The sequence below is a fragment of the Mauremys mutica genome, chromosome 6, assembly GCF_020497125.1.
Source record: "Mauremys mutica isolate MM-2020 ecotype Southern chromosome 6, ASM2049712v1, whole genome shotgun sequence".
Lineage (NCBI taxonomy): Eukaryota > Metazoa > Chordata > Testudines > Geoemydidae > Mauremys > Mauremys mutica.
The window spans coordinates 115,800,831-115,828,707 of record NC_059077.1 but is presented as its reverse complement, the minus strand read 5'-3'; the positions used below and the strand labels follow the sequence as shown (position 1 = coordinate 115,828,707).

The 27,877-nt window shown below is 45.5% G+C and overlaps 1 protein-coding gene across 1 annotated transcript in view; it reads right to left on the bottom strand.

Moving 5' to 3' along the window:
* SNX30 (sorting nexin family member 30) overlaps window positions 1-27,877 on the bottom strand; it is a 66,632-nt gene that overhangs the window by 21,770 nt on the left and 16,985 nt on the right. Inside the window, exons 2-6 of the mRNA XM_045021331.1 lie at window positions 19,490-19,678; window positions 10,062-10,172; window positions 3,068-3,226; window positions 1,741-1,936; window positions 114-313 (exon numbers count right to left, since the gene is read on the bottom strand). Coding sequence (XP_044877266.1) covers window positions 114-313; window positions 1,741-1,936; window positions 3,068-3,226; window positions 10,062-10,172; window positions 19,490-19,678 — 855 coding nt within the window. The remainder of the gene's footprint in view (window positions 1-113; window positions 314-1,740; window positions 1,937-3,067; window positions 3,227-10,061; window positions 10,173-19,489; window positions 19,679-27,877) is intronic.

Sequence of the window (27,877 nt, the reverse complement as noted above, 5' to 3'; positions counted from 1 at the left end):
CTTTATTAGGAGAAACAATCCCTACGAGATGACACTTCACGGCTAGGTTTCTCTATGTTTATTCCACTCCCAGCCTCTGAACAAGTGTGGACTTCTGTGAAATGGTCTGTTACCTTCATGGACTCCGAGTACAGGATGTACTCTCTGAGTACAGGCAGGAAGTCCTCTGTCATGTCATCACTCAGTTCCTCGAGAGCGGTACAGCAGTTCCCGATACAGGCAGACACTCCTTCCAGGGGTTCTGCTAGCTCCACTTCTAACCCACCCCAGGTGGAGTAAACCGGTCCATACTCTCGCAGTTCCACCAGGTATTCTGGAAGAGACGACATTAAGAGGAAACAAATTTCAGTTCTACAGTGACGTTCTAGGCCATCTGGTTTAAAAAAAAAAAGCAGAGACGTTGATTTAACCATCATACTCCACTCCAATGTTTCAAAGGGCTGATCAGCGCACTACCATCAATCGATGCATGCAACCAGATGCAGAGGAGTGGTAAGGCAAGCAGATTTTACCAGAAAAATTCTAGACTTCATAAAGCACCTTTCTTTCCCAGTGAAGATTTTATCCCCGTTTCCCACCAAGCCTCTTCAGACAGAGGTCAGGTTTATCGGTGCTGGCATTAGATTAGCTGCTTTCCTCAAAGAAGCAATACAGAATCACACAAACCCCAAGAGTCTGATCTGAACTGGCAGTAAAGAACTCCAGTAATAAAGACGGGATAGTATTAGTGAGAGCAAGGTGTAAGGGGACCAAAGTATGTAGGATTCCTCCTGTTTTACTGCTCCTATATTAGGCCAGGCAAGAGCTACTGCATGAGCTTCTACATGTAACCTATGCAGGAGCCAGGGCAGGGATCGGCAACCTTTACCCTGGTGGGCCGTGTGCCAAGCACCCTGGTGGGGCGGCCGGTTTACCTGCCCCGTCCGCAGGTTTGGCCGATCACGGCTCCCACTGGCCCTGGTTCACCGCTCCAGGCCAATGGGAGCTGCTGGAAGCTGCGCAGGCCAAGGGAGGTGCTGGCCGTGGTTTCTCACAGCCCCCACTGGCCTGGGACAGCGAACCACGGCCATTGGGAGCCGCGATCGGCTGAACCTGCGGACGCAGCAAGTAAACAAACTGGCCCGGCCTGCCACGATGCTTACCCTGGTGGGCCACGTGCCAATGGCTTCCGATCCCTGAGCTCGGGTGAGCTTTATTTCCCTTCACAGCCTAAAATGAGAATTTTAGCTGATTTGTAATAGGCTCTAGTTAGTCCTGTCAAAGAAGCTCGAGACAACCAAGTACGAGTGCATCTGGGAGTATACTGAGTAGGGATTTCTGGAAGTCTATAGAATCTAGCTGTCTAATCCTGGAATTAGACATTTAATATGGTGGACTGCAAGAGACGAATTCTCTTCATTATTTACCCTACTCTGTTTTGTTGTTTATTGCTGACAAAACAGAATAACCTGCTCTTCTAACGGTTAAAGGCGACCCAACAGAGTTAAAACACTGGGAATCAACGCAATACCTTCTTTGGCTTGCACCTTAACAAGTACCCAACTCATATGTATTATACTACTGTCATAAAATGACACGAGTCTTTACAGAATCCTCCTTTTGATGTACCCACTTAAAAAAAAAAAAAAGAGGCCAGAATCACTGAATGCAGGTAGTTTCAGCAGTACCACCGGTGTACTGCGTCATACTAAGCTTGTGGTGTGCGAGACATCTGCACAATGAAACATCCAGAGTTCTTACCCAGTTCCTCCTTGATAATCCGCTGTGCTATTCTATCAATGGTTCCAAGCTTGAGAACAAATGTATCTAGGTAGTCTCCGATGGCTGCAAACTCCAGCGGTCGACTTCTGAGTTTATAACCGCCTGTGACATATTTTACAGACTCTCCCATCTTGGAGAGTAACGCCATTCCTTGTTTTTTATAGGCATTAAGATCCTGGCAATGACAAGAAATATATTGTTTGCATGTAGAACAACAAGTACCATCCCCCATCTAAAGAGAGTCGTGCTTCAATTTCAGAGCACAGCAGAGAGTTTCTGAAAGTAGGCAGTTAAGTCTGGCATCTAAATCCTGATTCAAGAGCTCCCCTCTGCTTCTCACATAAAGCTAGGCACACAGAGTGCATCAGACATCTACAAACAATAGGATATTTTACAGGCCTTGCCACCCTCTTGTACGTTAGGGTAGCAGGGGTTAGGAAGTTAACGAGCTACTCAGCCTATTAGCAGGAGGGAAACTTTAAAAGAACACAGGAAGGAAGTGTTCAAGAAGAAAGGGGGAAGAGAAAGGAGGCTAGGACAGCCTGACAAGAGGAGCTCCTTGAGTAAAGACACCACAGCACCCATCACGCACCCCTCAACCTTTAGTGAAGGGGCCAGAAAGCTGGGAAACAACATAAAGGTGGGGATGCACGGATATGTATCGGTGGAGGGATTGAGACACTAAAGAACACAGTGTTTAAAAGCAAAAAGGTCTGAGAAGTCTGTGTTCATGGAGGACTCGGGGGTACAGTAAATGTGCCCCATTCCCAGGAGCCAAAGTGCCAACAGGCAGACTTCTATCACCCACACCTCTGTGGGTGAACCCCTTCCTTTTCACAACAGCTCTTGCATAGCTGGCATATTTGCACACCACAGAGAACGCAAGTGCAACTTTTATATTGTATATATAAAAACCCACACTTGTCACTGTTAATAACCATTTGGCGTTAGATGCTTTTGAAGAGAGTTAGCCAGACCCGCAGCCCCACATCCTTGCAGAAGAGGAATCCTGCCTACAAACATAGGGGTGTGACAAACAGGGCCAGCGCACATTGGGAGATCCTTACTGATGTACTGGCCCCCAAAGCTACAGCAGCCCATAGGGTTGAACGTCCACAGAGGGAAGGCAGAAAGGCTGTTTACAGCTGCCCTTGCATCCGCAGCAGCTCTCTCCGCTATGCTGAGCATGGACTTGTCCTAGGCCTAACGTGTTTCTTATCTTTAGTCTCATTTATCACGTTCATTTTCAACAGCTCGTGTTTCTCAGATCTCTTTAGATTTTGTATGTTTAAATTCATATGCTTACCTTGGCTGTGAGAAACACATTGAAATGTTCATTGAAAGAAAGTACTGGATGATCTGCAATTCTTTTCAAGAATTTATCTAAAGCTTTCCTCCTCGTCTCCACAAATTCTTCAGAAAAGCGATCGACAACTCCCTTCATCACAAATTTCTCAGGAAGAGGCTGTGAAAAAAGGCAGAGAGAGAGACTGACTGTTTTCAGTAGAAAAGCCAATTGCTTTTGCTAATACTTCCTTGTTTCCATTAATTAGCTAGTTCAGTCTTGACACAAGTAAATAGAGACGCTGTTAATTGGAACTGCATTTTCTTTCAGTTATCCTGAAATAAATCTGGACTAATTCAATTTAACTCAGTGTTGTCATTCCAAAGTCACATCAATATAGCAGAAACAAAACTGGCCCATGCAGACATTACAAATGTAGCTCATATTGGGGTGGAGAGGACCAAGGAAGAAAACTTCCCTCTACTGTACCCAGTTTACCTACATTTAGGTGCCAACTCAGGAAAGCACTCAAACACATGCTTAACTTTAAGTATGTACTTAAATCCCAATCACCTCAGTGGGACTTATGCCCATGCTTAAGTGCTGCTCTGAATAGAGATGCCTTCCTGGACCAGCTCATTGCTAAGAGGTTTCAGGCAAACCCTAAAAAGTTTGGAAAAGCATCTGAAAGCTCAAATGCTTCAGAGTGGGTTGGAATAAACAGACTTTTGCAGCAAGCATTTTCTTTCTTTAAAAATTGTGACAAAGTAGTTTACTAGTTCAAAGACACTTACTTGAGCTTCTAGGCTCAACCATCTCTGGAGAAGCTGAAAGGTAAAACCTCTAAACTTCTTCTTCCTACTGTTAAGAGAACATGTGCAACTGAACGAAGACCAGGTAGAGGCCCCATTGAAAGATCAGGCCTGTACCATGTTAAGGTGTGCGGTCACTGCCAACGAAAGTGAAAGTTAAGTATGGGATATGTTTTTCTTTAAAGTAGTGCCTGCCCATTGGGCCTGTTCTTTTCCCCTCCTACACTTCTGCAATGCCCTAGTGCTCAACTCCTCCCTCAACATGACGGATGAAGAGCACTAACCCCTGCAGTAGATATCCATCACAAGCTCTGGAATGACTAATTCTGGAACATGAACTGGCCACCCGTTTCATTTCCCATTAAATTAGGGTTTATATTTATGCAATATGCAGAGAAAGCTTTACATTTGTGGGGAACTGTGGTCTGGTAGATGCAGCAAGACCGACATCTTGGTTCTCTGCTCTGCTGTTATATTTGCTGTGTGACCTTGGGTAATTCACTTAGCCTTCTTCTGCATGGAGGGAGGGCAAACCCCACAAGCTACAGTACAGCTGCATTAACATCTCATCACATTTTCACCCTCCCATTCAGATTAGCATGAATAGAGGCAGTGACCAAAGCCAAATACCAATCATGGGTTTGGCACACCTCTAGTTACCATGCCTGCAATTGAAGGAGGCATTAATTTGATCACTTTGTACTTGAGACTTTGCAGCATCTCTGTACAGCAGCCTGGGCACCGAAGCTGGGATACTAGGTTTGGGGGTGTGTCTGTGTGTGTGTGTGGGAGGGGGGAGGGTGTTGTCCTTAAAAGCCACACACCCTGGTTTTGTTCCAAATTTGCTTTCCTATTCTGTCAGAGTGGAAAGAATGTCAGAGACTGTGCAGACTGCAATATAGACCCATCATTAAATAAAGATCAACTCAGCAACTTATGAGAAGTCTCTCACTGAAGAGAATCTTTCTTCCCATCTGAAGTTGGAAAGAGGAAACTTGTGGTAAAAATGAAATGAAAGGACTTCCACACTGGAAACTGTGCCAGACCATTACTAGTGCTGAAACACTTTAGTTTATCCAGCATTTTAATGGGTACCATATGGGACCATAGCAAAGTAAGCATTACCATTTAAAAAAAGGGTCGTTTGCCAAGGTTAGTTGATCCATCCCACAGATGGTTAGGACAATCAAAGCTTAGGTGTTTCTGCTGGAAAGATTCTAATTTTGATGGTTTACGTCAAGTATCGCAACAAGAAATTCCATAAATTTACATTTTTATTAGATTTATGCAATGGCATGTTGGAGCAGTGAAATGTTTCTTGCAGGTCAGACTAGATGATCATAGTCTCTTTAAGATCCATGAGTTACTTGGAGGGGAGGGGGGGGGGGAAGAGAAGGAGTTTCCTGATACTTCATAACTGCAGTGAGACAATGCAAGCTAAGCAGTAAGTTTGTACAACTTCACCAACACCACAAAACGTGAGAAAGAGGGACACTGAACCAGTCTGATTCTTTTGATAGAGGAGATTCTTGTTGTGTTGATTAAATGAACGGGAAACCATAGACCAATCATTACAAACCCTTACTTTTTAAATGAAGATAGATTTAAAAAATGCACTCCGAGGTCAGTTATGTTTCCTAGGGTGACCAGATGTCCCGATTTTATAGGGACAGTCCTGATTTGGGGGGCTTTTTTTTTTTACACTTGGTATCTGGTCACCCTAATGTTTCCCCACAAACGTTATTTATCTTTACCTGACCACTCCCAATAAGTTCATTTACATAATTTCCAAGAAGCAAATGAATTGGCCATTGGTAAACACAAATGGTTGGGATCCACGCTACTATGTGTGGCCAATAGTGCCTGTGACAAAAATCAAGCCAAGTACTCTGATAGCAAACCAGCAGCACTTTCAAAACAGTCCTGCAAATATTACAATGAATCTTTGGCAATGCCCAATATACCATAAAGTGGAAAAAGTGTATTTTATGGAGAAGATGCATATAAAAGCTAAGGTGGCTTATATAATAAAGTCTAAAGATCCTGGGAATCTTATTACAAGCAAAAATAAGCAAATTGTGATGGTTTCATTTAGTCACTTGATTGCAGTACTTCATATTTAGGCCTATGGAGAGATATTGGAAGTCGATTGCTCTTTAGTGAATTGAACTATTCTCCAATATCTGTAAACTGACTCCATGTTCTTTAATTAAGTAGTCATAATTCTGAAACCTTTTACATAAAAGGGCTTAAAGATACAGGTCTGTAAATAAGAGATGAGAGATTTCTCCAACTATTAAAATGGACCAGATCAATACTGAATTGCAGAAGTATTGCCCAAGGAGCTAAACTGTGCTTTCAGTTACATCTATGCAAACAATTACTTCAATGGACTTGCACAGGTTTAAGAGCAGAATTTGGCTTGGTAGGCTTTCAGAGGATTGGGGAGAAGGAACTCAATTATTCATTGGCTTAATATGTTTATTTTGTACCCTTCCCTAAGAAAAAAGGGTGCACAAGACCAGATGCTCAGGAGAAAGCCCTTTCCAACTGCTACCAAAGATCCTTATGCAAGATGTGTGTGCAAGTACATCATCAATATATTTCCTTACAGTGCAAACTGATTAAATAATTTCTGCTTCCATGGCAAATATGCAATAGTACTTGGCATAGATGACATCTAAGCAAACATGACAGCAGGTGCAGACACAGAAGCCATTTATCTGTAACTTGTAAGTGCACTGCTCCATACTCGCCAGTGTCAAATTAGAGAGCTTCTGGAATTGCTCTATTTTCCCCACTCAATTTTTAGGAAGGGCAGGTGCTGTAGCTTAACACAACTCCACCACGAGGGGATACAGGAAGCTGCAATACATTTTCCTCAATTCTAACCTAGATGAAAAAATCACTCTTAAAAAAAAATGAGAACAGTTAAAGCAAAGGCTGTGTGCGCTTTATAGCTAGGGTGACTAGATGGTCATTTACAAGGATTACCCCAGTTTGCTGCCAGAGATTGTATTGAAACTTGGTTTGTTCGTGCATCAATGGAACAAGCTACTCATATGTCCACCTATCCCTTCTAGTTTCTTGCCCTCCCTGCCACTCCCCCTAAACACAACCCTCATATCCAGCCACCTACACTGTACCACACGCCCTTGTTTGCTTTCAGAGGTCTTCTCTTGACATATGCTGGAATACTCTCAGAATCTGCCACCTGAGCTGGGAAGCCCTAGATTCCATCACAGGCAGCTGCACAAAGAAGGAACCCAGCACACCACCCAGCCACGAGGTAAGCCCTAAGGCAGAGGAGAGAAAGTGCAGCAATTGTGGGATAACACACAGACCCGAGGGTTTCCTCCCACTCCAATTTCATGTGGTCCCTCTGCTGTTGTGTCACTTAACACATGCCTACAATAAATCAGAGGGCTAGTGGCAACACACTACATTTGGGCTCAGAAGCCCTGGAAGCCCAAGGGTGAGATACTACCAGGGCCGGCTCCAGACCCCAGCACGCCAAGTGCGCGCTTGGGGCAGCATTTTGCCAGCAGGGCAGCAGCCGGCTCCGGCGGACCTTGCGCAGTCATGCCTGCGGGAGGTCCACTGGAGCCGCGGGACCAGTGGACCTCCCGCAGGCATGACTGCGGAGGGTTCGCTGGTACCGCGGCTTCGGTGGACCTCCCGCAGGCATGCCTGCGGATGCTCCACCGGAGCCACGGGACCAGCGGACCCTCCGCAGGCATGCCTGCAAGAGGTCCCCCGGAGCTGCGGGACCGGCGACCGCCAGAGTGCGCCCTGTGGCGCGCCGCCCTGCTTGGGGCGTCGGGATTCCTAGAGCCGCCCCTGGATACTACAGGATTTAATGCTCCCCATAATATGGTATGTCTGTGCAGGTCTACAGTTAGAATCATGAGGCTGACAGCCAAGGGGGACAGCTGGGCTTTGGGCATTACATACAGGCAGAGAGGGAGGAAAGAATGCATGAGACTAAGGGCAGAACACAGAACTCAAGACAGTAGGTGGCTGGTTGCCTTGTAGAAGAGAAAACCTGGCTAAGAAGCCTTTGGCAGAGAGGAGCTACCCCTCTACCTTGATGAGCCCCCTTGCATCCCCAGCTGTCAGCACACCCAGCCAGCATCCCAAGTTTGACCCCAGCGTGGTCACCCTTAATTAACGTTTGCTGTTTTACCCCTTGTCACTCCTTTCTGAAGGCCTACAATAATCACCCACACTTAGAATTCCATCAAGAGGGCAGTGACACTCAGGATAGATGCATTTGTATCTTGAGCAAAAAAACCACCACACTAAAATCGGCACCGAGTGCTGTGGCCTCCTTCCCCCACCCGAGCTACATTCTGATACTCAACTCACCTAGAGGGAATTGCTGAAAGATTTTTGCTACTATATTGCCGCTAGGGAATCCAGTGTAGGAGCAGCCAGTCATTGAGTGACCCTCTTCAGAGCTGACTTAGTCCCAACTGCACTCTTACTATCAGTGAAAGTTTATCATGGCTTCATATTCCCAGACAAGCACTTGGGGACGTGAAATCAAATAGACTTAGAATACTATTTAGTGCTTTTTCAGGCAAGCCTCATGCTTCTTGAGGGTTCAGCATGAGGCTTTTTTCCTGCCCTGAACTCTTAAGCCAAGGCTGTTCAGTACCAAGGGGATGCAGATTGCATGTCCAGAAATAGTGACAGTTTGTAAAGGGGGAATAGGGGAACAGCAAATTGAGATTTACTGCTAAAAACAAGAAGAGCCGCAGGATGATCTGCAATGTGCCCAGTACTTGAACAGGACAGTTTCACACCACACTAGCGTTGGTGGAGTCTCAGATGGCCGCAGGAAGAATAGGCGGAGCAGTGATGCAGGTTTGCCAGCACTGGTCCCAAATGCAATATAATATAGCTAGATTTTCTTGGCATTATTCTAGTGCTTTAAAATTAAAAACAAAAAAGGTGCAAAAGAAACAGATGGATTTTTTTAACTCTAGTTAAACAGTTGGTATTTTAGTTCGTTGTCCAAATAGAGGTATCACATGAATGGATGCAAGGAGTGGTTCTAGTGGCCCTTTAGGTAACAAGAGGGGAGTTGATTACTACTACTTAAAAGACAGGAAATAATCAGAAGGAAAGCCTCTTCACAAGCAAGCTTTCCTAGGTACACAAAGGCTCACTCAGCATCTTCCACAGCCTAGCTCCAGGAGGGTTTCCCTTTAAATTCTATGAGTAACAAAGCACATGGGAACACACATGGCTAACTGTGCCTTAAACGCACCAAGAGTGATGTTTTACATCAGTCTGCCCTGTGGCTAGTCAGGGGTTCATGCAACCTTAATTTATAATCCTCAAAGGCCCAGAGTGAAAACCAGGTACTATGTTAAGAGGAAGAAAGGAGACACCAATCCTTTCAGACCAAAGCACAGAGTAACAAGGCTGTCAGTTTCAGAGAAAGGGATAATTATTTAGGGCCTTATTTAGCCAAGTTTTCAGTGGGCAGAGGCCCAGCCGTCTGCCCGAGCAGTGAATGCACACGCATGAGCAAGCCATAGGCCACCTCTAAAAATTTGGAGGAGTTAGTTCCTTTCCCTGTAAGAGGAGTCCTCCAAATAGCATGAATAGCCCAAACTGAATCAGTAGGGAGTTTCTTTATAACCCCTTACACATGCAAATCAGAGAGAGCATGTGGTTTAAATACTAGATATTATAACTTTAAGTGTGTCATAGGGAAGGGTGTTCCCACTCAAAGGGAACCCGGAGGAGTGATGCCACAGAGCAAATGCATTGGCAATGGACAGTGCTGTTGGAAGCCAACAGCTGGGCAAACAGAATAGGGTATCTAACCAACAAAATGGCTAAACATTTGTCATGTTATAAGGGAAGCTAGGAAGATGCCACCTCCATTGGTGTCCTTTCAACCGGTGTTGAACCTGAGTGACCTTCAATGATTTAGGCGGCATCATATGGGCAAGCACTTGGCATTTAAGAGCCATAACATTTCAAAGCTGGCTGGGACAGCCCTTTTTGTGCTGCTTTGCTTTCTAAAGTTAGAACATTCCACTTTAGAAGACAACAGAACGAGGCTTTGCATTTTTACACACCTTGAATCCTTAACTGCCAAACCACCAGAAGATTCACTGTTTTTAAGCAGACACTCTGAACACAGAAAAGTGTTCAGCAACAACTGACCCTGGCTTACTACATACGGGAATGAGATGTGTTGGCTGAGACTCCTCCAGCTTATTCCTCAGCCAGTCAAAGTCCTGGTACCGTCGGCGTACGGAGTATTCCGGCAAGTCAAACTCTGCCCGTGTGGTCTGGAAATAATAACAAAAGAGATTAGACAGTATCCCCTAGAAAATGAATGAAAATTTAAAGAGAGAGACAGTAAACAAAGCTTTCCTTTTCATTTTAGAGCACATAGCAAGAGAGGCCTAGTTACCTTAAACTAGGAAGGCAAAAACAAAAACAAAAAAAACCCTGGCAATCAGAATTCATGCCTCAAATTGAGTCCTTGGAATGCCAGTATGGGAGAAAAAGTTATTTTTCAGCTTCAGGTCATGGAAGTACCACTGATAAAATATTTGGAAACACACTCAGTTTAGTTATTCAGATAAAGGGTTCTATTTAAGATCTACTTTGAGTTAGCAGAGCAGAACATTTCCTTAAGGGGAAATGTGTGGGGCTGATAAGTTAATATAAAAAAAACCCACTGAAATGTACACATTTGAGGGGAAATTGCATGAAATCTTCTCTCATTCCAAGAGAGCAAAATACTTTTAGCAACAGAAGATTAAAAAACACCAAGATTACTCATGACTTGTTTACTCAAGAGACAGATTAATCGTGGGCGAGAACATGCATGTGTCATTGCTGGGCTCTGCCAAAGCCCCAGGTTTAGTACAGTCTCATTTCTACGCAAGGCTGAGAAATTAGATATCTTAAAACCATCGCTCAATTTAACAGTCCTTGGGCAGACATTTCTCCAAAATAAAGTCAGCACCAAAGACAATTCCAACTCAAGCCATAATTTTGTAGTATTTTGGGGCTAAAAATCAATTTCCAGATAACCACTAATTAAGAAGGCATTGACAGTAAGGGCAAGAAGTGTCCTGAACCAGAGAAACTCCTCGCTGCAAAACCACCAATTTTAATTTCATTGGAGCAAAACTACAAATAGATAATGCATACAGTATGTTCCTTGGATAGGCTGCAGCCAAGTAAGCAAGCCAGGAGTTGCTTGTACAGCATCTACCAGACTATTCACAAGTCCCAGCTCCCAGGCAGGGATCAGTGCATGGCTTTGGTATGCGTGTGCTAGGAGCTCAACTATCTCGTGATTCCCTTGGGTCATAAGGCAGAGAGGGCTCTTGGAACTTCGCTGATCTGCCAACAGAAACTCAATGCCCTGATGAGAGAAGAACGGCGACCAAAGGAGAAACTAGAAGCCATAGCCTGTTATTTGGCTACCACATGTGACAAAGTACAGAAACCCCCACTGAAGAGCCTGCAGACTGATCCATTTCAACAAGAAGAGTGTTGGAAGTGCCATTGGAATACACATTTACATGATATCAGTAAGTTCCGTTTGACAAAAGTGGGCTGGAAAGCGTCCCAGGCTACGTCTGAGCGCACCATGGAAATGCATAGATTTTTAAGGCCAGACAAGATCATTCGGTCACCTTGTCTGACTCCCTGCATCACACAGGCCACAGAATTTCATCCAGCTAACTTTTTATTTTGTCCAGTAACTAGTGTCAAACCATCTGCTCTTGATTTGGAGACATGATGAGACTGAGAATCCACCATCAGTGTGCGCCTGGTGTCTGGTTTTAGCTTCTGTTTGTGTTATACCTTTCTCTCCTACGTTAGAGAGCCCTTTCAGACCTAATGTTTTCTCCCTATGAATGTACTTTCTACACGGTAAACAAGTCACCTCTCAATCTTTGAGGGGGCAAAACAGATTGAGCTCTTTAAGCCTCACTGTAAGACACGCAAGCACTTGAAACAATTGGAGAGGGGGCAACGAAAAGCCACAAGTGCATGCCAGAACCGGATGCTGTATTCCAGCATCAGTCTCACCAACTCCATATGCAGAGATTTAAAAAAAATCAAAAAAAAAAATCCATGCACCTACTCTTATCCCCCACCTTCACTATTTACATATCCATTTGTGCTCTCTGCCACAGCATTACACTGGGAGCTCATCTTAAATCGTTTAGGATTTGCAAATTCCACTTTGAGACTTTGCAACAGTTCTGCAGCTGCTACATTAATTGTTCCACAGATAGAGAGTCTGAATGGGTGAAAGCCCTTTTTTTTTTTTAAACTCTCCGAAGCCAAGATGCTTAAAATTTAAGATGAAGTTCATGCATTCTGACTGGCACTTCCCCTATAGTTGGTGTCTGATGCCTCACTCAGTGGCATCAGAGGTCATTTGTTCCAAAGCCATGAAACAGAAGACCAGATGTATTTGCATTTGGCTGGTTAAACACCATTTGCAGAGAATTACACAGGAGAGGGGACCTTGTTTATGTGCAGGGAAAAGCAGGAAGGGGGAGGGATAGCTCAGTGGTTTGAGCATTGGCCTGCTAAACCCAGGGTTGTGAGTTCAATCCTTGAGGGGACCATTTAGGGATCAGGGGGGAATCTGTCTGGGGATTGGTCCTGCTTTGAGCAGGGGGTTGGACTAGAAACCTCCTGAGGTCCCTTCCAACCCTGATGTTCTATGAAAAATATGAACAGTAAAGCAGCTGGGGCTTGGCTACACTTGCCCGTGTAGAGCACTGGGAGTTAAACCAGCCCTCAGCGACCACAGCAAGGCAAACGCGGCTGTGTGTTCACACTGTCAGCTGCAAGCACAGTGGCATGGCCACATTAGCGGCTCTTACAGTGCCTGAGAGAGCAGTGCGTTGTGGTTAGCCATCCCAGTGTGCAAGCGGCTGCAGCGTGCTTTTCAAATGGGGGGGGGAGGGTGGAGCGTGACAGGGGTGTGTGAGAATGTGGGGGGGCGAGGGGGCAGAGATTGTCAGCATGTCGTCGTGTAAGTTCAGACAGCAGCAGGAGGAAGGGGGAATCCCCAACATCAGCCTTCATCCCCACCTCACATCCCTCTGCAGCAGGAGCATTCCACAGTAATGGTTTGCTTTGTCCCAGAGCAGATAAGCACGCCGGCTGTCAGAAACAGAGCTCTGGAAGGGAATATCCTCATGCCTGCAGCCGAGTTCAAAACAATGACAAGTGGCCACTTCATTTCAAGGGATTATGGGACATTTCCAGAGGCCAACCAGAGCACAGTAATGCAACCCATCGTGCACACTGACACCTGGGCATTTCAGCCGGGGCACAGCAAGCTTTATGCTTCTCGTGGAGGTGGATAACCAGGAGCGCTCCAGCTGCAGAGTCCAGGTGCTCTACGTGCCTTTCCAGTGTGGACCCCTCAGGAGTTAGGGCGCCAGGGGCTGATTTAATGTGCTCTACCTTGCAAGTGTAGCCAAGGCCCCAGAAAGATATTCCTGCAGCTTCTACTGTGTGTTTGGGATGGCAGGCTTTGTCCTTTGATGACTACTAACACAAAATACAGCATATTAACACAGCAAGACAAAATAGTAATAGAATGTCCTGACCATCACTGGGTAGTGAAGAATAAGATTTCAGAACAGATTAAGTGTTTAAGCTTGACCAAGCACCTGTTTTATATTTGAGACAAACTAGAAATGCTCTTCTTGTATCACAGGGATACAAGGATACTTTGAAGAGGATTCAAAGGCTCAACCCAAACTTACAGAAGTCGGAGAAAATAGGGTTGCCTGGGATAGGAGGGGACTGGACTCTAAGACCCAGGAGGTCTCTTCCAGTCCCATGTTCCTAGGAGCTCGCCATTCCCGAGTGGTGTCTACAATGGGGCATTCTAGGAGATAGTTTTAAAAGACATTCAAACAGGTGTGTGAACTTCTCTCCCAATGCCAGCGTTGGCAGGAGGAAAAAAAAAGGGGGGGTGGGGGGAGATATGCCCTGTAGCACATTCATCACAGCTAGTGTCAGAATGCCAACAAGGACATGTCCCAGGGTAGCCAGGAATCTATACATATCAGGACAAGATCTAAGCTCTACAAGATCACGAGGATAAGCCGATGGTTGCACTTTTAGTGGATACAGTATCCCCATTCAGGACAGGCTAAAACTTTCGTTTTCCCACTTTTAAGGGCTTCTTTCTGTTCATCCTCTATTCCCATTCATGTCTGTAGCAAATTTTAAGTGCTTCCCCTAGAATGTTTTTTAAAGAAGTATTTTAATGAATATATGGTTTTAACTAGACAAACTTTCCCCAGAGTGGAAGAGATCAGATCAATGTGTCATCTTAACAGCATTAGCTGGAATAGTATTAGTTCAGTCAGTTTTCATTGTCAGGAAGTGGACAGAGCTAGAGATACAGTCTCCCACTATCCCCTATTGTCAATTATGATTAAGTCATTGTCTTCAGGATTATAGTTCTGCCAAGGTCAATGCCACTTTATGACAGTAATCAGCTGTACATGTCCTGTACACAAAACAGAGGCTTTCCAGCCACATCCCATTTATCCCAAGAGGATATTTAATATAATCACTTACTCTAGCCCAATTTTAAAATGCTATTTTTTTTTCCTTCCAGCTCTGGCCTGTTGGGCAGCAGAGTATGGGGAGGAAGTGAGCAGCCCTCAGTGATGAAAACAGGTTAAGAACTGTCCAGCTTTTCTGAATATGCTCAAGTCCATGGGGCCAGATCCAAAGCATCTGAGGGTGCTGGCTGATGCGATTGCAGAGCTATTGGCCATTATCTTTGAAGACTTGTGGCGATCAGGGGAGGTCCTGAACAATTGGAAAAAGGCAAATTAGTGCCTATCTTTAAAAAAAGGGAAGGAGGAGAACCCGGGGAACTACACACCAATCAGCCTCACCTCAGTCCTGGAAAAATCATGGAGCAGGCCCTCAAGGAAACCATTTTCAAGCACTTGGAGGAGAGGAAGGTGATCAGGAACAGTCAACATGGATTCATCAAGGGCAAGTCATGCCTGACCAACCTGATCACCTTCTATGATGAGATAACTGGCTCTGTGGACATGGGGAAAAGTGGTGGATGTGATATTCCTTGACTTTAGCAAAGCTTTGGATACGGTCTCCCATGGTATTCTTGCCAGCAAGTTATAATAGTATGGATTGGATGAATGGACTATAAGGTGGATAGAAATCTGGCTAGATAGTCCGGCTCAATGGAGAGTGATCAACAGCTCGACATCTAGTTGGCAGCCAGAATCAAGCAGAGTGCTCCGGGGGCAGGGGCGGCTCCAGCACGCCAAGCACGTGCTTGGGGCGGCAAGCCACGGGGGGGGCGGGGCGGCGCTCCGCTGGCGCCGTGAGAGCGGCAGGCAGGCTGCCTCCGGTGGTTTGCCTGCGGAGGGTCCGCTGGTCCCGCGGCTTCAACGGACCTGCCGCAGGCACACCTGCGGCAGATCCGCTGAAGCCGCGGGACCAGCGGACACTCCGCAGGCAAACTGCTGAAGGCAGCCTGCCTGCCGTGCTTGGGGTGACAAAATCCCTAGAGCCGCTTCTGTCCAGGGGTCAGTCCTGGGGCCAGTTTTGTTCAACATCTTCATTAATGATCTGGATGATGGGATGGACTGCACCCTCAGCAAATCTGCAGATGATAGGAAGCTGGGGGAGAGGTAAATATGCTGGAGGGTAGGGATTGGGTCCAGAGTGACGTAGACAAATTGAAGGATTGGGCCAAAAGAAATCTGATGAGGTTCAACAAGGACAGGGGCAGAGTCCTGCCATTAGGACGGAAGAATCCCATGCACCGCTACAGGCTGGGGACCGACTGGCTAAGCAGTAGTTCTGCAGAAAAGGACCTCAGGATTAGAGTGGATGAGAAGCTGGATATGAGTCAGCAGTGTGCCCTTGTTGCCAAGAAGGCAAATAGCATATTGGGCTGCATTAGTAGGAACACTACCAGCACATCAAGGGAAGTGATTATTCCCCTCTGTTTGGCACTGGTGAGGACACATCTGGAGCACTGCGTTCAGTTTTGCACCCCCCCACCCCCCCAGAAAGGATGTGCACAAACCGGAGAGAGTCCAGTGGAGGGCAACGAAAATGATCAGGGGGCCGGGGCACATGGCTTATGAGGAGAGGCTGAGGGAACTGGGCTTATTTAGTCTGCAGAAGAATGGGGGTGGGGGAGAGAAGGGATTTGATAGCAGCCTTCACCTATCTGAAGGGGGGATTCCAAAGAGGATGGAGCTCGGCTGTTCTCAGTGGTGGCAGATGAGAACAAGGAGCAGTGGTTTCAAGTTGCAATGTGGGAGGTATAGGTTGCATATAAGGGGGGAAAAAAAAATCTATTTCCCTAGGAGGGTGGTGAAGCACTGGAATGGGTTCCCTAGGGAGGTGGTGGAACCTTCATCCTTAGAGGTTTTTAAGGCCTGGCTTGTCAAAGCCCTGACTGGGATGGTTTAGTCGGGGTCAGTCCTGCTTTGAGCAGGGGGTTGGACTAGATGACCTCCTGAGGTCTCTTCCAACCCTAATCTTCTATGATTCTATCACTATGCTGATTTTATTATCCAGGACACAGTAAGATGCAGCTTACTTTCCAGTTCACACATGCTATCTAGTAGATCACTGGGAACATTTTAACCCTTGGCAGATAGTTATTCATGTAAGTGTCAGTCTTAAGCAACCTCAATAAGTTGGTCAGGCTAGAGGAGGAAAAAAACATATTAGAGATTCCAGAACTAAGCAGTAAAACATGTTTGTTCATCTATCTATGCCACCTTGGCATCTTCTAACCAGCAAGTTATTAAAAAGAAATCAGTAAGGTAAACACTCCTCTCCAGCACATTCTAAATTAGTAACAGTCATATAGATGCCAGCTTGATTTGTTTAGAACAATTCTATTTGCCAAACTCTCTAGCCTCCAGTGTATCAGCTTCACCACTAAAGTGAAATTCCTATAATAAGAACTAGCTGTCTGGTTCAGTTTTTCAAACCACTGGACTGTGAGCATTTTTAGTATCCGAAATACTTTTTGCAGTATGAGCAGCACTGGTTCTTCTTGGACACAGGCATCAGAAAGGTGGTCCACAGAGGGTCTATAAATCTGGTGTCAGTGTCATCATTTCTCTTCGTCATGCATCCGACGAAGTGGGTATTCACCCACGAAAGCTCATGCTCCAAAACGACTGTTAGTCTATAAGGTGCCACAGGACTCTTTGCTATTATTTCTCTATAGTGCATAAAGGCCTGAAAGGTTGCCCATGACCTAGAGAGAAAGGATAGGCTTGCTGCTTGTTTTCTAAAGCCTCAGAAAGAAGGTCAAGCCTAGATTTACTAGAGGTCTGAGACTCATTTTCTCCCATCACCAAAAATGTGCATTATAAACCTTTCACCCTAACTGAAGGCATGAGGATTTTGACTCTTAAGAGGCATCCATCGCCACAATCCATTAGGCACTGGAATTTTAAAAAGGAGTTTTAGCAGAAAGAATTATTATTGTTTGACCAAAGATAGCCATTCCTCTTCGTTTAGCTTTCAGTTTCCATCTCCTCAGGTTTCAGTAGATCTCCAGTTAGTCTTTCCAGTAGACCAAGGCCTTAAATTTTTCAAGATAACAGCCAGGCAGAAAGAGTTCAATCTGGTGCTGCAAGAATGGCTTTTCGAGTCCTCTGTGAGGCGTACACTACCTAAGGGAAGGATGTACTTACTAGCTGGAGAGCAGGCGGCGGCAATTGCAGACACGGCCACATGGAATAAAGCAAGCGTCTTATGTGACTTTGGAGCTCTCACACGTTCCGTGCTTCACTTCTCTCCATGATCAGTAAAGTGAAGGTAAATACCCTTCTACTTGCAATTAAAACTTAAAGCTTTGAGTGCTTCTGAAGTACTGAAACTATATGGGTTTGATGTTTTTGTAGTCTGTAGCATTTCCATTAGCTAGCCTTTCAGCCAGGTAAACCAAGTTTCTCATCCATATTAGAAACGCCTCTGATGGTAGTTCTGTTGCTCTGAGTTTTATACTGCTGTCCATCATGGTAGTATCAGAGAGCCTTCGAAGTAAGATCAACAGCAACAAGCCTAGTGGCTGTTTTAGGTTTTGGAAACAGTTCTCAAGGGATTGGTTTATTCCTTGCAAATCTTGCTGTGCCCATACATGTACACAAGTTTCAGCCACAGGATCAGAATATTCAGGAAATAATCATGAGACTCCTCAGCTGGAAATTAAGACTAATTCCAAAAATTTATCCTCTAACAGAAGGAATAGATCACTTAAATCAGACTGATTGATTAGTCCTCATAGTCGTCTTTGGTCACCAGCAGACAGATCAAGGGCACAGGGTACCCTGTGCTGTCATCTGCCAATACTTTTGATTGGTAAGTGAAGGAGCCTCTTTCTATACCCTCTAAAGTTGGCAGCAGCTTTTTGGCTCTGAGGTGGTCTATGTGGTCAATGCAAGGCCACGCTTTTCCCCTCTACACGTACAGCCCAGTGACTTCCAGTAGCATATGCCTTCCTCTTGGTGCCACCACTGAAGTACCAAAGGCAGTGCCAAAGATGTTCCCCAAAAGAGAAAAGAAAAAATACAAAAACTCCTCTTCAGATCACTTAGCTATCTCCTTCTCATGAAGGCATGGCGCCCTTCGTTTCTCTAGCCATAGTCCTGTATTGGTTTAGGTATCTTCATGTCATACAAAGGACACATCCTACACATAATTTGGGAGATAGATGGGCTCACTCTTGGGAGTTACACAACTGGGAAGATTCCAGTTGTTGTCCCACCCGTAGCAGTCTGCCGCTCAATCCTATAGAAGGTTCTAGTCCCATTTTCTTCTAGTCCAACTGTGTATTTTTCTTCTCACTAGTGTATAGACATCTGACTAATGAATGCACTATACATAGAGAGAGACCAACGCCACTGTATATACTTCTTTCCTTGCAGTCAGGAGCATTCCTGGACCACACTTGTTATGAGTAGTTCATGTAATACCATCCATTGCCTCTAACATCACAAAGACCCTATGTGGAGAAGGGAAGGCTAATATTTAGGACACCAGAGGAGACTACAGAAAGGAAGAGAGTGAATTTTAAGAAGCATTCATTCAGAGGAGAGCACACATTTAATTGTCAGCCAAGTGCAGAAGTAATATAGTAGGAGGCACAGTGCTGAAGGTAAGAGATTATGGAGACAGCAGTGAGGGAATATTTCTCTGCTACAGAGAGCAAGATTGAGCTATGTGAAACATGATTCTATACACCTCAATCAGGTTATACAAGAGGTAATCTGATACTCTTTTAAACTAATGAAGTCAGTCTAGCAGAGTTAAACAATGGTTTCTTTTGAAAACTCCAATTGTTAACCAATTTTTTAAAAAGCCACTAAAGATAAAATCTAGGGTGATGTTAACAGTTTTGCATAGTTTCAACACACCCCACACTTCAATGAGTCTATTGAAAGCAATCACATCCTCGGCACATTAACTGACAAAAGGGACAAATTAAGTTGCTACTTCTGTGCTGGAGTTTAAGAGACCTTCCCTCCCCCCAAAAGATAGCAAGCGCTTTCCTTTTTCAGGGGTAACACATTCAAAAGTTGCCTGGTACCTTTGTTGTAACCCTGTACGTGATGTAGGTCTCCATTGTACAGATGTGTTTTTTGGGATCATCGACAGTGACAAAGAGGTCTCTAGTTTCCCCATCCAAGTCGTCATCCAGCTGCAGTCTGTTGAGCAGCGAGGAGGAGGAGGCTGGGCTGGAAGTATCTACCGGAGTGCCATTGGGCAGACTGAGATCCTGGAGGAAGACCAAAAAAAACCCACTATTTTTGTCTAGTACAGTCCAGCAAAGTTTTAACTGTGAAACAGCCAAGTTGCATGCCCTACTCCCAAGTGGCCCCATCTACCTAGAACCCCCCTCCCTGGTCTACTATGCACGTCATCTTCTTTCTTGAAGCCCCTTCTTAAACCACACCTTTTCCTGAAGAGCCAACACACCCTGAATCCCCTTTTTGGCCAAGTAGTGTTCACTGAGAGCATGTTTCCTCCTTATTTGTACTTGGTGAGCACCCTCTTGACTAGAGAAACACTCCCCAACCCCCATGTCCCCTCCTCCCAGTTGTTGGGGCCAGGATGCAGGAGACAGCTTATTTAAATTGCAGCAGCTACACCCTAGGGTCATAACAGTGTGTTCATTTCTTGCACTTGACCTTAGGCCTCACGATGAGTTGATGACTAGATCATGAATGCACACCTTGCTGTAGCGTATTGGGTCACCGCAAAATGTCAAATCACAAACTCAAAGGGGGCTTACACACTAGTGACCTTTTAACTTCGGAGACTGGCATTTAAATCCTGAGTCAGCTCATGGGACAGTTCAGTAGCCTCCAACAAAAACCCACCCACTACCATCTGACAGTTCAGCATTCCCATGCTGCCTCCAGTTGGGGAGCTGCCATCACCCAGAACAGCAGCTACGTCACTGGTAGAGGTTAACAGCTAACTGAGCCACTGGGGTCTCTTTTCCTACAAAATAAGGATCAGGATGCAAGAGTATCCAGCCTTTAAAACAAAGTTTTGGAGCCCAAGTATCCTGCCATCTTTTTGCCCCAGAGGTTCTGCCCTTTCCCAGAAGTTCCCACAGTGCCAGCGGAAGTTGACAGCTGCTGCAGAGAGGCAGGCCCGCCTCACTTGGAGTGGGCTAAATGATTTAGAAAAATTCCAAGGGATAACAAGTAGCTACTCTGCTTCACACAGCAGTCCCACACTGAAAATCCCAGAGATCAACACTCAGGATCAGGGGTCTCAAAGTCCCGGCCCGCGGGCCATCTGCAGCCCAAGAACCTCCCCACTGTGGCCCACAGAGGAGAGACGCATGCAACCACGTTGCCGGCTCTGTCTGCTGCAGGCACCGCCCCCCACAGCTCCCATTGGCTGGGGGAGAGGGACAGAGATACCATCACTGGTGGCCAGGCAGAGTCAGCCACAGAAGCAACATCACTTTCCCCCCCCACAATGAATATAAACAAGTCACAATACCGAACACAACTATCTGACGCACACCTTGCTGCAACCCTGAAGGTTTCAACTGCTCAGTCACTGAGGCCAAACATGAACAAACTGACAGAACTGAAGAGTTGCCAGGTGTCTGGCAAACACTAAAAATTCTCTGGCAGGCGAAGAATTGTATAAAGTTGTATGACAGTTTTAGTTCTAAAAAATACAAATAAACATTTTCTCTTCTGAACACCGTCTTCAGTGACATTATCGGCCCGCTAGAAGGATTTGAGGACTGGCACTAAGGTAAAATGAGTTTGAGACCCCCGCTCTGGATACTTCTGGATACAGCCCCACTCACCTCGCTTTGAAGGACTGTTTACATTTCTGTGTAGCTAGAAACAGTTACCACTCCCTCAGAGTCTATACCAGTGGGTCTCAAACTTTTTTACTGGTGATCCCTTTCACATCACAAGCCTCTGAGTGCGAGCCCCCTAATAAATTAAACACCCATTTAAATATATTTAACACCATTATAAATGCTGGAGGCAGGCAGGGTTTGGGGTGGAGATTGACAGCTCGTGACGCCGCCATATAATGACCTCGTGACCCCTGAGGGGTCCCATCCTCCAGTTCGAGAACCCCTGGGTCTATACATACCCACATACAGCATAGATAGTTTGCTCTATCCTGCCATCAGATGGTTTTGAAGCAATAAAAAGCTAATTCATTAAAATCTTCAAGTTAGCAGAACAATTAAGACACTTACACAACTTAGAGTGCTCTGAATTCCACAGGAACATTTGACACCAATATATAAAACTACTCCAAGAACACCGGCCCTTCCTTTGCAGGAGGAAGCCTTTTATTGTGAACATGTGAATCCTGTATGCGAAACATCTTCCAGGGAGGCCAGAGGTTTCCCTCTCCCCTCAATGCAATGCTTTGTGGGATTGTTTTTTCATTGGAACAGAATAAAGCATTTTGCACTAAGTATCTGAGTCACTGGTATCTTCCTTTTTGCTTGGAGGAGAAGGATAAGGTGCGACTACACTGCCCACGCGACAGCACGGCCGTGGCAGCTGTAATGTGGGCAGTGCAGACATACCCTCACTCCCACTTCTCCTCAGTGCTCTTCTGGGAGGGAAAGCTGTTAGTACAACAGAACTTGCATACCTCAGGGGCAAAATCCTGTCCCCCAATACAGAGAAGGAAGTGGGGAAATGGGGAGTTGGTCTGAGAACTGAAGCGCACTTCCTCCCATTATACTTTTGAAGTAGTGAGTCTTTCCAGAGAGCAGACTCTGTAAATGAAGCATTAACAGTTTGCATTTTAAAAATGCAATGTCAGCCTTGTGTGAGTGTGTAAGTTGGTTTTCTTAGGCTCAAGAAAGAAAAAAGTGGCAGTTACTCAATGTTTTACCACCACATAGCCCATCTCCATGTAAGAGAGAGCCTACAAATTAAAATTTGGGACCTGGAAGTCATTGGGTATTTCAGGGGTCAGCAACCTGTGGCACGTGAGCCAATTTTTGATGGCCCACCGCTACTCTGAGCCACTCAGCCCGCCGCTGCTATGAGGGTTCCTGCTGCTGGCCCCTTGCCAGCCGGGGTCTTGCCACCGGTCCCACTCAGCACCCGCTGCTGGCCTTGGGAAAGGAACCCCAGGCTGGCAGTGGGCTGAGTCCCCAGCTGGCAGGAGCCGGCGGCTGAAACCCCAGAGGGGGACTGGCGGAGACGCTCAGCCCACCCCTGAAGCCCCAGAGCTGGATGGGCTGACCTGCTCAGCCCGCTGCTGCTCTGGGGTTCCAGCTGCTGGCCCCTTACCAGCCAGGGTCCCGCCGCAGCCCCACTCACCTCGCTTCCAGCACAGGCCCCCTGCCAGACAGGGTCCAGGCTTCCGGACCTGCTCAGCCCTACCAGTCACCAGCTCCACTCACCTCAGCTGCTGATCTGGGGTTCCAGCCGCTGACCTCCTGCCAGTCGGTTATCAACTGATCACTCAGAAGCCTGTGTGCAGCTTAAAGTATCCAAATACGTGCCACCAGACATTGGAAAACTCAGCAAGGAAAAGCAAGGGCAAGGATCACACTAAACTAATAAGATGTGCAATTTAATTTTAAATAAAGCTTCTGAAACATTTTGAAAGCCTTGTTTACTTTACATATAACAGTAGTTTGGTTATAGATTATAGACTTAGAGAGACCTTCTAAAAAACATTAAAATGTATTACCGGCACGCGAAGCCTTAAAATTAGAGTGAATACATGAAGACTCGGCACACCACTGCTGAAAGGTTGCCAACCCCTGGTGTATTTATTCCTGTTCCTGCTCCACTGCCTGTAACTGACCCACCTGAGATATTTTAGGTTAACTCTCAACTTCATACTAACGACATGTCAGTGGAGTCAGCTTTATTAGAGGTGATGTAAGAGTAAGGAGAAGGCAGGTGCAAATCGAGATGCTACTCAGAAACATATAAAGTGAGACAAGCAGGATACCACACCCAGCGCTATGTTTACAGAATGAAAAGCACTTCTACACTATCACGGTGCTAAAATGCAGAGCACGGGAAAGAGTCAGGGAGCTCGGTTACATCCCCTGCCCTACATCAACTTTGGGCAAGTCACTTTACAAATGGGGAAACCGAAGCACAGAAGGCAAATGAAGACACTAGTTACCAACTTCACAGGAGCGATGAGAGAGTTTGAATGCTTTGAGATCCTCGGAAAGGAAGAGCTGTAGGAATGCAAATCAGTGCAACAAACACTTGGAGTAAGACATCATGATAGCTTAGGCTTGTGAGGAAAGGAGGCCAGTCAGAGAATTTCTGTCAAGACCTAGTTTTCTGGGGTGCTTTGCACACAGAGCATGATCCCTTCTGGTGCCTGTGGGGGCAGCACCCACAGTTCCAGCAGGAGTCAGTAACTGAAGCAATACCTTCAGTAAGTGACTGGGGTAAGTGACTGTCTGCAGTGTGTGTTTGTTTGTGTTTGGGGGTTACTTGCTGTGTGCTGAGCTTGTGTTTGTCAGTCTGGTTGGTTGGTTGAAGGACCGTGTGCTGTGGCTGGCAGTTGGAGGCCATGAGCTTCAAAGGAAGGTTTGAAAGCTCGAAGCCTCTAGTAATTGGCTGAGCCTTAATCAGTGGGCGGGGCATTCACTCAGGCCAGGGCTTTATAAAGCCACGCACAAGCGACCAGGGAGCTTTGCGAACAGGGAGTTTGGAAGGGAGCGGGAGTCCCTTGTCAGTACTAACCCTTCCCCCGTAGTCCCCTTAAAACCTATAAACCAAACCACATTTCAAAACCCCTTTCCGTAAACCACCCTTCCATTAACTAGGAGACAATGCAGGCAGAAGCCCAGCAGCAGAGTGAGGGCTATCCAGTTTATTGCGCTGAGTGTTGCATGTATGATTACCTGCCCTGTGGGCGGGTGGCGTATGTGTGCAGTCGGTGCAAGGAGCTCCTGGCCCTCAGAGACCATGTACGGACTTTGGAGGCCAGGGTGGCGGAACTGGAGGAGCTAAGAGAGGCAGAGAGGTATGTTGATGAGGCTTTCCGGGACACTGTAGAATTGTCCCACCTCCGCTCAGACAGCCCCTGCGCTGTTGAGGAGGAAGAACGGCCCAGGGAAGCAGAGCAGTCAATGGGAGCAGAGGGAAACCTTCCCATAGTTGAGACACTCCTTCCAGATGGTGCTGGGGTTGCCTCTCGCACTGAGGTTACCTCTCCGGAGGAAGGAACTCCAGTTTCTAGGAAAAGGCAGGTGAGAACCTTATGGTGACTTGCCTGCCTGGTGCGAAGGTTGCGGATCTCTCGAGGCATCTAGACAGACTTATGTGTAGTGCTGGGGAGGAGCCGGTGGTCGTGGTACATGTAGGTACTAATGACATAGGGAAGGGTAGGAGAGATGTCCCGGAAGCCAAATTTAGGCTGCTAGGGAAGAGACTGAAATCCAGGACCTCTATGGTGGCATTCTCAGAAATGCTCCCAGTTCCACGTGCAGGGCCGGGTAGGCAGGCAGAGCTTCAGAGTCTCAATGCGTGGATGAGACGATGGTGTAGAGAGGAGGGGTTCACGTTCATTAGGAACTGGGGAAACTTCTGGGATGGGAGGAGCCTATACAGGAGAGATGGGCTTCACCTAAACCAGAGTGGAACCAGACTGCTGGCACTAAACATTAAAAAGGTTGTAGAACAGTTTTTAAACTAGGAAATGGGGGAAAGCCGACTGCTGCAGAGGAGCATGTGGATCGGACACAGACTTCTGTTAGGGGAGAGTCTGATGATAGGGAATCTCCAGGTTATAGTCAGGAGCAGAGGACGGAAGAGGATAATGTAAGGGCCGGATCAGATGATAAACAGTCACATAAAAAAAGAATCTGGCACATCAGAAAAGGGCAGACAAATAAACAGGGACAAGTTTTTAAAGTGCTTGTACACAAATGCTAGAAGTCTAAATAATAAGATGGGTGAACTAGAGTGCCTTGTGATAAAGGAGGATATAGATATAATAGGCATCACAGAAACCTGGTGGACTGAGACCGATCAATGGGACCCAATCATTCCGGGGTACATAATATATCAGAAGGCCAGAACAGGTCGTGCAGGGGGAGGAGTGGCACTATATGTGAAAGAAAATGTAGATTCAAATGAAGTAAAAATCTTAAGCGAATCCACATGTTCCATAGAATCTCTATGGATAGAAATTTCATGCTCTAATAAAAATATAACATTAGGGATCTATTACTGTCCTGGTCAGGTGGTCTATTAGGTAATCGTGATGATGAAATGCTAAGGGAAATTAGAGAGGCTATCAAAATTAAGAACCCAATAATAGTGGGGGATTTCAATTATCCCCATATTGACTGGGAACATTTCACTTCAGGACAAAATGCAGAGATAAAATTTCTCGATATTTTAAATGACTGCTTCATGGAGCAGCTGGTACGGGAACCCACAAGGGGAGAGGCAACTCTAGATTTAATCCTGAGTGGCGCACAGGAGCTGGTCCAAGAGGTAAATATAGCAGGACCACTTGGAAATAGTGACCATAATACAATAGCATTCAACATCCCTGTGGTGGGAAGAACACCTCAACAGCCCAACACTGTGGCATTTAATTTCAAAAGGGGGAACTATGCAAAAATGAGGGGGTTAGTTAAACAAAAGTTAAGGTACAGTGACTAAAGTGAAATCCCTGCAAATTGCGTGGGCCCTTTTTAAAGGCACCATAATAGAGGCCCAACTTCAATGTATACTCCAAATTAAGAAACAGTAAAAACTAAAAAAGAGCCACCGTGGCGTAACAACCATGTAAAAGAAGCAGTGAGATAAAAAAAGACTTCCTTTAAAAAGTGGAAGTCAAATCCTAGTGAGGCAAATAGAAAGGAGCACAAACACTGCCAACTTAAGTGCAAGAGTGTAATAAGAAAAGCCAAAGAGGAGTTTGAAGAACGGCTAGCCAAAAACTCCAAAGGTAATAACAAAATGTTTTTTAAGTACATCAGAAGCAGGAAGCCTGCTAAACAACCAGTGGGGCCCCTTGACGATCGAAATACAAAAGGAGCGCTTAAAGACGATAAAGTCATTGCAGAGAAACTAAAAGGATTCTTTGCTTCAGTCTTCACGGCTGAGGATGTTAGGGAGATTCCCAAACCTGAGCTGGCTTTTGTAGGTGACAAATCTGAGGAACTGTCACAGACTGAAGTGTCACTAGAGGAGGTTTTGGAATTAATTGATAAACTCAACATTAACAAGTCACCGGGACCAGATGGCAGTCACCCAAGAGTTCTGAAAGAACTCAAATGTGAAGTTGCGGAACTATTAACTAAGGTTTGTAACCTGTCCTTTAAATCAGCTGCAGTACCCAATGACTGGAAGTTAGCTAATGTAACGCCAATATTTTAAAAGGGCTCTAGAGGTGATCCCAGAAATTACAGACCGGTAAGTCTAACGTCGGTACCGGGCAAATTAGTTGAAACAATAGTTAAAAATAAAAAATCATCAGACACATAGGAAAACAAACTGTTGAGCAATAGTCAACATGGTTTCCGTAAAGGGAAATCGTGTCTTACTAATCTATTAGAGTTCTTTGAAGGGGTCAACAAATATGTGGACAAGGGGGATCCAGTGGACATAGTGTACTTAGATTTCCAGAAAGCCTTTGACAAGGTCCCTCACCAAAGGCTCTTAGGTAAATTAAGCTGACATGGGATAAAAGGGAAGGTCCTTTCATGGATTGAGAACTGGTTAAAAGACAGGGAACAAAGGGTAGGAATTAATGGTAAATTCTCAGAATGGAGAGGGGTAACTAGTGGTGTTCCCCAACGGGAAGTCCTAGGACCAATCCTATTCAATTTATTCATAAATGATCTGGAGAAAGAGGTAAACAGTGAGGTGGAAAAGTTTGCAGATAATACTAAACCACTCAGGATAGTTAAGACCAAAGCAGATAGTTTTGGGAGATTTTTGAAGTTCTTCACAAAGTGATTGGGCAACAAAATGGCAAATGAAATTTAATGTGGATAAATGTAAAGTAATGCACATTGGAAAAAATAACCCCAACTATACATACAATATGATGGGGGCTAATTTAGCTACAACGAGTCAGGAAAAAGATCTTGGAGTCATCGTGGATAGTTCTCTGAAAATGTCCATGCAGTGTGCAGAGGCGGTCAAAAAAGCAAACAGGATGTTAGGAATCATTAAAAAGGGGATAGAGAATAAGACGGAGAATATATTATTGCCCTTATATAAATCCATGGTACGCCCACACCTCGAATACTGTGTACAGATGTGGTCTCCTCACCTCAAAAAAGATATTCTAGCGCTAGAAAAGGTTCAGAAAAGGGCAACTAAAATGATTAGGGGTTTGGAGAGGGTCCCATACGAGGAAAGATTAAAGAGGCTAGGACTCTTCAGCTTGGAAAAGAGGAGACTAAGGAGGATATGATAGAGGTATATAAAATCATGAGTGATGTTGAGAAAGTGGATAAGGAAAA